We start from the raw sequence: 11,102 nt of genomic DNA, 5'->3' as shown, positions 1-11,102 counted from the left end.
ATCGTAAGTTGGGCCTCGAGTCGTGTCTTAGGTCCCTTTGGGCCGTCTTTCGATTCAAAGCGTTTATTACGGCTTATTTTGATAAAGAATGAACTTTCCGCGGTTTTTACGGTAAAGTTTGATTGATAACTTAGAAATGGTGGGGAACGTGAGATGGGTTCGCTATGGTATTCGGGAGATAGCATCGAAGGGTAGACGAGAATGCATGGACTGATGTCGTATCGACGTTTCGGAAGAGCTTGGTCGCTACGTAGCGACCGAGCGTTCGGTCGCTACGTAGCGACCGAACTTTGGTTTGAGCTTGGCTGCTACGTAGCGACCGAGCTGCGGCTCGAGCTCGGACGCTACGTAGCGACCGAGCTCCTGTTCGAGCTCGGTCGCTACGTTGTGACCGGGTCGCTACGTAGCGACCGAGCGTTCGGTCGCTACGTAGCGACCGAACTTTGGTTTGAGCTTGGCTGCTACGTAGCGACCAGTTTTTGCGCTGGTTGCTACGCGGTAACCTTGTTCGCGTCTTTCTTCGATTTTTCGTAAATGTGTTTTCTCCGCAAGATTCTTCGTAAAAATAGATCTTTTTCTAAGATTTATTTTTCGTAAAAATGTTCATGCCGATTTTTACGAACTTTTAGACATTGATTCCGTCGTGACCGATTTTGACCCCAAGATGCTTCATCTTCGTCGCTCCTCGACGTCATTTACACTGAGTTACTGTGTCAGCCTGAGTCAGCTGTTCATCAGCTTCCTCCATTTGGTCATGTTCTTCTTCCTCCATTTCATCATGCTCTTCTTCCTCCATTTGATTCTGCTCTCCTTCCTCCATTTGATTCTGTTCTCCTTTCTGTGAAACTTCTTTGTTTGGTACTTCTTCGAGGAATTGCTCTTCTTCCTCTGAAACTTCTTTGTTTGGTACTTCTTCGAGGAATTACTCTTCTTCCTCTATTTCATCCTTCTTTGCCTGCTTCTTCTTCGGTGTCCTTGACTTCTTCAGACGCTTGTTCTTATGATTCCCCATCAAGGTTCACCTGAAACATAAAAGAGTGAGTAAGTGTCAATGTCTAAAAACACAATGAAACACAGAACAAAATGCTGGAAATTAAACAAACAAGACTAAGAAAACAGAGAATAAGATCAAAACAGACAACACTCAAGCAACGCAAACGCATACAATTTCATTACAAACAAAAAAACAGGTTCCTCCCATCAAACATTCATCGCAACATCTGCAATATCAACAAAAAAAATGTTTCCTTTCAAACATAAATTCCTTCGCAGTTAGCCCTAGCATTTCTAGAATCATCAACCAAGTCATCAGCATCCATAGCTACAACTGCTGGCAATGAACCAACATCTGCATGACCATCTTCACAATCGTCTTCACTGTATCTTCTTGTAGGACCTCTCATAGCTACATACCAACTGGATGACTCATCTACTCTAGAATAAAATATTTGCTTGGCTTGTGAGGCGAGGATGTATGGATCTCTAGCAAAAGCCATTTGGCTTTGGTTCAGGTTGACTAGTGTGAAGCCATCTTCTACCTTCACTCCATTTCCTATGTTTGCCCATTGGCAGCGGAATACATGAATGTAGAATGTATTGTAGTCGATCAGTAGAATCTCCACCACTCTTCCATAATAGGTTACTAAATCAACCATCTGAGAAGTGTCTTTTGCACTAGATCGACACATTGTTGTTGCCTCATACAAAACACCACTGTTCTGAGTTTGCATGTCAGCTGAAATGGTGTGAAACCGCAGACCATTAATGATATAGCCACTATAAGCCCTTGCGCTTGCACGAGGACCGTAGGCCAACCACTTCAGTGTTTCTTCGTGATTCTGTGAAGTAATTGGTATCTATAACAGAAAATGTTAAGTGTCAATACATATCTATAACAAAACACCATAACAATAAAATTCTAGCTCATATTAGGAACTTGCCTGCTCTTTTAACCAGGATGCAAATTTTTGAGTATGGGTTCTCCATAATATTGTTGCATCACGTCTACATTTGTCATTACTGTCCTGTAGATATTGTAGGTGCATGCTGCAAATTCAAAAAATGACAAATTATTAGCATCTCAAGATACAAGCACTCAGCGGTAATTTAATTTTTTTAAAAAAACAAGACTTACTCCACATAAGGTTCCACGATTGCCATATTCTGAATCACAGCAAGATGTACAATGTTCATATCCTTCTCAGAAAGAACACAATCAGTGCCTGCGGATATTGGACGTCCCTCCAGAATAGAGCTGCTCTCGAACTCAGTATTCCTTTCATGTTTCTCCTTATAACTTGTTGTCTTTTTCAAGAACTCACTGCAGAACCTAACGCATTCCTCTGCGAGATACGCTTCAGCAATACAACCCTCTGGTCTTGCAGGGTTTCTTACGAAGTCTTTCAGCACTTTCATGTACCTGAATAAGATCAAATTCATCGACGGTTAGAAGCATGATTTTGACTGCATAAGATAACAACTTAGAAGATATAAGTGTACCTCTCAAATGGGTACATCCAACGGAAATGGACAGGTCCACAGAACCGAGCTTCCCTGCCTAGATGAACTACCAAATGCACCATTATATCGAAGAAACTTGGAGGAAAAAATCTCTCAAACATGCATACAGTTTCCACAATTTATGTTTCCAAAATCTCAATTTTTTCTCTATCAATAACTCGCTGACAGAGACGATGGAAGAAATCACACATGCGTCCAATAGCTATCCTAACACCTTTAGGTAATAACCCTGTAATAAAGAAGAGATCAGACTAAAGACATCTACGTCTGGACAAATACAAAGTTAAAAACGCGTCAGTTGATACCTATAATCGCAACCGGAAGAAGCTGTTGCATCAACACATGGTAATCATGTGATTTCATTCCTGATATCTTACATTCCTCCATCTTCACACACCTTGATATATTTGAGCAGTAACCATCCGGACCACGAAATTCAGATAGACGCTTGCAGAATGCTTTCTTCTCTTTGCTGGACAAACACCAAGGAGGTGGAGGAAGGTAAGTTCTTTTCCCACGGGGTTGAGGATGTAAATCCTTCCTAATGCCAAGCAGTTCAAGATCTTTACGAGCGTTAAGTCCATCTTTTGATTTTCCACAATGCAATAACGTTGCGATAAGGCTTGCAGCAACATTTCTTTCTACGTGCATCACGTCTAAATTGTGTCTAACCGGGAGTTCCTATACAAAACAAACACACATAAGAGTGTTAAAGAAAGCTAGAGATAGAACATTTATGAAAAAAGTTGACAGATAACTATATAAGAAATATACCTCCCAATAAGGCAACTTGAAAAAGATTGACCGCTTCTTCCATATTCTAGATAGCTCCTCCTCATCTACTGCTTCTTCCTCTTCCTCTGATTCACTGGTTTCATCATCCGACTCTGATCCAACAGGCTCTATAATCTTCTTCTTCCTTCCAGTTACTTTCACATTTCCAAAATCATTCTTGTAATTTCTGAGTATTTGGCTTATGTTATGACCACTCAGAGTCCTACCCTTTTCCCCATGCTCAGCTTTCCCATCAAACCATGATTTCTTTCCACAATAAGCATGTCTCGGAGGTAGACCTTTTCGAATCCGATGGGACATATATACGTGCTTCCTACAATTACTCAGCCACATACTATCTGTGTTTTTCCCACATACAGGACATCCCATTTTGCCCTTGACCTTACACCCTGCAAGATTTCCATACGCAGGAAAATCCTGAATGGTCCAGAGAAGCATTGCTCTTAACTTGAAAGTGGTGTGACTGAATGCATCATACGTGACCTCTCCTTACTCCCACAGATGGTTTAGATCCTCTATAAGTGGTTCTAAGTACACATCAATATTGTTTCCAGGTTGGGTTGGACCAGGAATCAGCAATGACAACATGATGTTCTCCTCCTTCATACACTTCTCAGGTGACATGTTGTAATTCACTAGCAAAACCGGCCAAGCACTGTAGTTCACATTCTTCATGTTAAAAGGATTGAACCCATCAGTGGACAGTCCAACCCTCAGATTCCTTTCTTCAGCAGCAAATAACGGGTATTTGTCATTCATTTGATCCCAAGTAACAGAATCTACTGGATGTATGCTTTTTCCATCAGTGCTCTTGTTACTAAAATGCCACCTTAAGTCCTTCGCCATTTCCTCTGACCTAAACATCCTCTTCAGACGTGGAATTATCAGAAAATATCTCAGAACTTTCTGTGGAATACCTTTCTTCACATCACATGTGCGCATGTTAATCTTCCATCTTGAAGCATTGCAGTTCGGACAGTTGTCTAGCTTCTCAAACTCCTTTCTGAACAGACAACAGTCATTCACACAAGCGTGTATCTTCTCATAGCCCATGTCAAAAGATTTCAGAAACCTTTTCACTTCGTACAAGGATGTGTGCAAGACATTCTCCTCGGATAGCATCTGTGACAAAGTCTCCAGCAAAAGATCGAAGCTTCTATCAGACCAACCACTCTGTGTCTTTATCCTAAAGAGTGAAACTATCGCCGACCGCTTGCTGTGGTTAGCACAACTTGGATACAGAGGTGTCCCTGCATCTGCTAGCTTAGCAAGAAACTCATCTTCTTCCTTATCTTCACCTTCAGCAACCTCACTTAGATCACGCTGCCTAATAAAATCTTCATCAAGAAACTCAGCTGCTTGGTATAACCCTAAAATCTCTTTGTTCCTCTCACTTGCATTGCTTCTACAGTCAGCCCCTGATATTACTTCTCCATGATGATACCAATCCTCCCGCAGCATATAACTCAAATCCATTCCCCTAGTTACTAGATGATCAACAACAACATCGGCTGAGTGACGATCTACATTGTGACAGTCTATGCATGGGCAAGTGATCAACTCACACTCTTCTAAATCTGCACCAACACACCTCACAAACTCCCACGCACCTCTCTCATAACGAGGATCAGATCTTCGGTTAAGACACATGAAAGCATAATTTAAACCCTTTTAATCACACAAAAAAACACAAAAACAGTAACTATAATATATATTGTTTTTCCTTACCTGTTTAGATCAACCCATGACTTTTCGACCATTTTTATGTTCTAAGTTTCTTACCGATAACCAACAAAATAAAACAAACCCATAAGAGTATGTCAAACACCAAACACACACATTGTCATTCACATAAGAACCAATACACAATCAACTACTCAATCGTCAAACAATCAGATACTAAAAACTCACACAATCAACACACAATATAAAAATGGTCAAAAAAGATTCACCTCAATAAGATACTGCAGATTTCAACTCGACTTCACTCCAGAAATGAACAATCAAAAGCTAAAACCTGCAAATCAAAAGAGAACAAACAAGAACCACAAATCAAATCGTATAAATCCCCCCCAAAAAATCAAACTTCAGTCCTCACGATATCAATCCAAAACAGAGTTGATTATCTCTAACCTGACTTGTCTCCTCCTAATCTTCGTGTCCTCGAATACTAATCAGAGAAATCAAAATTGTAACAGCTGAAAGCAATCAAAGAAATTAATCTCAGAAATTAGAGAAATCGAAAAAAATGAATCTAGGGTTAATACAGACCAAATCGAAACTGGGTTTCGCTTGCAATCTGGCCGCCGGCGACGACAACAGCACCGGCAGGTAGATCTTCGTGAAATTTTGGAGAGGTCGAGGTATCGATGAGAAGGAGAGGAGGAAAAGACCAAAAAAAAACAAGTCCTTTACACTATACCGCTATTAATGTATTTTTTATTCATTTTATTTCCCGGGTTAATGAAATTTTTCACTAGCGGTTAAATAATGCTACGGAAAAGGCGGGTTTCGGATTTAACAACTTTTAGTAGCACTTCGTGAATTCGTGCTACCGTGAACTGCTACCAATACCCATATTTCTTGTAGTGTCGGCTTAGTTCAGGCCTGACTTCAATTTGCGTTTCTTGAGGCTCTCTGGCTCCACGAATCGTGTGGAGGAGTGTATGGGTCAGGACCCAGGAATTCTAAGAGGGAGAATCTTGTCGAGACTGAGGACCAGGGGGATGAGTAGGTTTAGCAAGACCCGGAGGCCGAAACTGAGGATTCTCATGCTTGATTCTACCTGCCTTGCGTGTTCCTCTCGAGCTCGTAAAGGCTGTAATGGACTTTCAGGAGGGTCTTCGTGCCGGTTTCCTTGCTGCGTTTAGTATACTTGATGCTCCTTGAGGTGTTGATGTTGTAGCTGTAGCTTCTTGCGTCGTCCTAGGATTGTACCTTGACTTTTGGCATAGGGGACGTTCAGCATGTTCGTCTTGGTGCCTGGAGATAACCTAGTTGATTCTTGGTACTGGAGTAGATTTCTTGAACATGTTGTTTGAGGCGAGCAGTAGTTTCCATGCCAAATAAAGAAGTGGAAACATTGGTTGAACTCTGCCATTGATTCTTGGCCACTCTCAACAATGTAGTACCGCAATCTGCCCCTCGGAGGTAAGCCACCATCAATGTTGGGATAACCTTGCGTCGTGCCTTCATGGAACCCAGAGGATCCTGGGCATGCTCTCCCAAAATCTGGAGGTTTAAAGATACATCTTTCTGAAAACCATAGGTTCGAGGATGTGATCGGAGGTTGTATAGACTTTCATCCAGGACCCCGGAGGCTGGATGGACTTTATTCAAGGAACCTATTGCTTGCATGGACCTTAGTCCAAGAACCCTTAGGTTATAAGGATTTTCGTCCGGGAACCTGATGGTTGTGTGGACCTTCAAGGGACCTTCCCGTATATCTTTTCGAATCGAAGTCGTCTTCTTCGGGTAGACTGTCGTTGATTGCTAGGTAGGCTTTTTGGAGCAGTGTCTTCCTTTGTGTCGTCTAGCTATCCTTTGGGAAGTCTTAAAGACGGAACAAGATGTGTTAGATTTGTGATCCTGGAGTATAGGGATGCTTCACATTCCACCTTCCGTAGATAGGTTACTCATGAATTTTTCCAAAGAGATAGCAGGTCTCTCTTAGGGACCCGGAGATTTAATGGCAGGATCCTGGGATCGAACAGAACCGTGGTACTGCTTCAGAATCCGGAGATGTTGTTGGGACCCGAAGGTCGTTTTTGGAGCCCGGAGGCTGCCTTAGACCCGGAGATCGCCTTTAGAACCCGGAGGTTGAGGGAGGACCCAGAGGTCGATGGGGAACCCGAAGGTTTCTCTAGACCCAGAGGTCGTATTTAGGACCCTGAGGTCGTTTAGGGACCCGAAGGTCGGTTGGGAACCCGGAGGTTCCTCTAGACCCTGAGGTCGTATTTAGGACCCTGAGGTCGTTTAGGGACCCGGAGGTCGGTTGGGAACCCGGAGGTTCCTCTAGACCCTGAGGACATATTTAAGACCCTGAGGTCATTTAGGGACCGGAGGTCGGTTGGGACCCCGGAGGTTCTCTAGACCTTGAGGTCGTATTTAGGACCCTGAGATCGTTTAGGGACCCGGAGGTCGGTTGGGAACCTGGAGGTTCCTCTAGACCCTGAGGTCGTATTTAGGCCCGGGGGTTATAAAGAACCTGGAGGTTTACCTTTACCAGGTCCTGAAGAAATTTGTTCAGGACCCGGAGACTGCATGGGGACCCGAAAGTTCTTAATAACCCAGGGGTATTTGATTTGTATTTTAAGGGACCGTATTCTGCCATCCTAGGTGAGGCCACTACCGGTACCTGTTGGGATTTCGCATTCTACCACTCGGAAGCTGGTCACTATCGAGTTCCCGTGCTGCATGCTGCTTTCTGCAGAAAGCCACTATCAGACTTAGGGGTGCTGGTTATGGATCCGAAAACCCAAGTGCAGGCTTTTTCTGCTTTCCACGTTTGGAGAAGCAGGAATTTATGTATTGCTCCCTGCACGTGACAGTACTTATGCAATATGCAAACTCCCTGAATTAACCCGGAGGTGTCACAGTACTCTTGCTTATGGGGCCCCGATTATGGCTCTAGGCCTATACCGGGGTTATAGGTAGTTTTGACAAGCATACTCAGGTTGATCAGACATATTCCTGCCTTAAGTCTCATACCCATTGTTATTGTCGCTCCCTGAACAAACTCTGAGTTTGAATACAGTACATTGCGTTTGCGTAAGAGTTTAGAAAGTTTTTACCTTTCATTTTTACCTGGTGTTAAGGATAGAAGCAGAGGTCGGAGCCAGAGCTTCGTAGTCGGAGTCGTAACTTCTTCATGCGGGTGTATGGAGACTAGGGTCCTGCCCGGAAACAAGAGTAGTATTTTCCAAAATTATTTACTCCCAATAGTTTGCCCCTTATCTTTTGATTTCATGGGTGAAGTCGGGAGATAACATGTGTAGTTTAGCCAACCGGAGTCGTTCCATCTCAGCATGCTTATAGTGGACAGGACGCTGCTTCCCTTTTTATGATTTCTTCTTAGGCATGGACCGTGTTAGAACCTGGAGGAGAGTCATTTTTCCAGATGGTAGACCGGGGTCTTGATGAGTACTTACAGGTTCTGGACCTGTTCGAAGGTGATCTTGTAGGATTCGGGACCTTGATCTTGTATTTCAGTGGACGACAAGATTTTCTTTCCGGTCTTGTAACCCACGTAGGTTTCTCTCAGTGATGTAGGGTTCGACGGAGATGGACTTGCTGATGCTTCAGTGAACTCTGACATTCGTCAGCAGGATACAGGATCCTTAGACCTGTAACAGGACCTTGGAGGAATGGAGATCTTTGTTGAGGCGTGGAGGCTACTTCTCTTGGAGGACCAGTAGATTTATCCTTGAGAACCTGGAGGCTCCTTAGAACTAGTGCTCTGACACATGAGGATCTTTAGATATTCTCTTTTTGTCGATGTCGTTTAGTAACTTCTTCTGGCTGCTCTCTGCTTCCTCTTGGGTGAGCCACTCTCAGTGTTTCTTGGATGTCACCAAATGACCCTTCTCTTTGTCTTGAATCCTCCCTTTAGTGGGCAAGCCAACAAGATTTGTTGACGCATGTTTGCCCTTTGGGTTGAGTGTTAACTCGTTTGCCCCCTCTTTTTTCTCAGTTATCTCTTTCGTAGAAGTTCAGGAAGGTACGTGACTTGGACCAACTTCCTTGTAGACTGGCGTATTCTTGAGTCCTTCACTAGGAATTTCCGTTTCTTACAACTTGTCGAGGGGTGCAGCCTTGCAGACTTGGAGAGGCACGGATCCTGAGTTTCCCCGGGAGTTTGTAGGGGGTAAAAGGCCTTAATTTCCTTTAGAGGTATATCAGGGTTTGTTGCCGGAAAAAGCGATAGTAAGGTGGTCGGAGCTTGCTTTTTCGTGGAGCCATTGGATTTCACCTCCATGTAAGGTGGGTAGCCGGAGACCCGGGACCTGGATCCGGAACCTGGAAGCTGGAACCCGGAACCCAGAGATGAATAGTAGCTGGAACGTGTGTTCTCCGGCTTCTTTTACTCTCCTTTGCTCTAATGAATAGAGGATATGAAGACCAGCATTCTTTGATGTAGAGTTAGCATTTTCTCTGTCTTCTTAGGAGGTGGAGCAGCAGTGTTCCCGGTGCTTGGGCAGGGTTCCTTCCGCGGAACAACTTCAACGGAACTTGATGAGTACTCAAAGGTGTTCTATCCACCTAGCTATCAGGCTTATATAAGATTCCACTACCACTTAGATTCTATAACCTGAAGAGAAAGGTGGTTCTCCAGTTACCTCTTAGTGGTTGCCTGGTATGCCTGCGGTGTTCCTAGGAACTCTTCTTTTGACACCCCTGCTTATGTAACTTATCAAAGCTGTGAGCCCGGCCGAAAGATGTTGTGCCCCACTTGAGGATGTCTTGTCTTTCTCCTGTGGAGCGGAGTTATTAGCCTGGACGCATTAGTGGCGTCTAGGGCTTGCTATCCACTAATCCTGATGTTGGTGGTGACTGCCCCTGGTTGGGAATATTGAATCCAACGGTTGTAGAGGCATGCTTTGCAGTTGAGACCCGAGACCAGCAATGACCAAAGAATGTAGAGGCTGGCTTTGAGGTTGAGACTTGGAGCCGGGGGAACCAAATAATGTTGAAGGGCGATTCCAGGCTGGGACCTGGAACCTGCAGAGATCCAGCGCTAATTCATGTGTCGAATTGTGCTACATCTGGTAGCATGGTTGCATACTACCTTAAAGAAGTGTTCCGGGATCCCAGTTGCGCGAGCTTTAGATCTGATGAGAGTAAGTCGTTTCTTGCCCCTAGGTGGTTGGGGTTGAGAGATTTTTGAGAGGATATACGTAATGTTCCTCCTTCCTATCACATCGTTACGTAATATATGACTGCCCCTCCTTCTAGCGCCAAACTGTTAGGGGATTTTTGTGTACAAGCGATCAGTGCTCAGTTCTACGGAATGATAGGGAGAAGGAGACATCTCGTCGTAGTGTATTCTCCCGCCTTGATAGTTGATGAACCCGGGGGGTCTTGCTCTTAGGAGACTGCCATCTGGATATGGGCTGGTATAGGTCGTCGGTGCGTTAGTAATAGCGGAGGAGATTGGTCGTTAGGCAGGGACCGCTTGTCTATGGTGAAGGCCGCAGGGTCTTCTGGGTCTGCAATTGATGGTCCTGATTCCAGGGTCGGTCCCTGGGTGCCTCCTGATCTCTAGTTGAGGGTTCCGGTTACCACGGTTGGTCCTTGAGGAACCGAGGAAGATGTTTGGGATTTATAGCTGCATCCTTCAGAGGGGATTGCCTACGTACCCTTCAATGAGGTATCAAGACGTTCGTAGTTCATGTATTGGTGGAGGCGCTGAGCCTAAGTGGGCGCGTAGCCTAATGGGCACATGGCCTAAGGAGCACATAGCTCTGATGGAGGCACGTAGCCTGGATGGGCACGTGGTCATCTGTTCGATGGGGCACATGGCCGAAACATATGGTGGAGCAGTCGATATGCTGCAGGGAGCATGGAGCTTTGATATGCTTTGATGAGCATGGAGTGTCCATGTCGGTGTGCTGGAGATCGTGGCATGGGCCAGTATGTGGAGTTGTAGGCGTGCTGTAGAGAGCATAAGACGTCATCTTCATGGTAGTAATCGCCGGGATCAGCCTGTCATAGGCCTCTCGTAGGAGAAGGTCTTCTCGGGGTGAAATATAGCCTTGGCGGCTGTCGAATTCGTGAGCTCTGGAGCT

At 44.6% G+C, this 11,102-nt stretch overlaps 2 protein-coding genes across 2 annotated transcripts; both read right to left on the bottom strand.

Annotated features, from left to right (window-relative positions):
• Window positions 1–1,250: 1,250 nt before the first annotated feature.
• LOC106321154 lies at window positions 1,251–3,753 on the bottom strand. Its single transcript, XM_013759466.1, has 7 exons — window positions 3,295–3,753; window positions 2,826–3,201; window positions 2,687–2,749; window positions 2,500–2,566; window positions 2,135–2,419; window positions 1,941–2,046; window positions 1,251–1,856 (listed from the first exon to the last, which is right to left on the bottom strand). Exons 1-7 carry the CDS (start codon window positions 3,751–3,753, stop codon window positions 1,251–1,253), a joined length of 1,962 nt encoding a protein of 653 aa, XP_013614920.1.
• Window positions 3,754–3,804: 51 nt separating this feature from the next.
• On the bottom strand, window positions 3,805–4,965 carry LOC106321152. Its single transcript, XM_013759465.1, has one exon. The coding sequence runs from the start codon at window positions 4,963–4,965 to the stop codon at window positions 3,805–3,807; it is 1,161 nt and encodes a 386-aa protein (XP_013614919.1).
• Between the last annotated feature and the right edge of the window lie 6,137 nt (window positions 4,966–11,102).

The sequence above is a fragment of the Brassica oleracea genome, unplaced genomic scaffold, assembly GCF_000695525.1.
Source record: "Brassica oleracea var. oleracea cultivar TO1000 unplaced genomic scaffold, BOL UnpScaffold01271, whole genome shotgun sequence".
NCBI classification, from domain to species: Eukaryota; Viridiplantae; Streptophyta; class Magnoliopsida; order Brassicales; family Brassicaceae; genus Brassica; species Brassica oleracea.
This window is presented reverse-complemented; position numbering and strand designations above follow the sequence as displayed.

Coding starts and splice junctions, on each gene's coding strand:
- LOC106321154 (XM_013759466.1), bottom strand. CDS start 3,753: ATGCTTCTCTGGACCATTCAGGATTTTCCTGCGTATGGAAATCTTGCA. Junction 2,750..2,825: donor TCTTCCGGTTGCGATTATAG/GTATCAACTGAC, acceptor TCTTTATTACAG/GGTTATTACCTAAAGGTGTT. Junction 2,420..2,499: donor TGGATGTACCCATTTGAGAG/GTACACTTATAT, acceptor GATCTTATTCAG/GTACATGAAAGTGCTGAAAG.
- LOC106321152 (XM_013759465.1), bottom strand. CDS start 4,965: ATGTGTCTTAACCGAAGATCTGATCCTCGTTATGAGAGAGGTGCGTGG.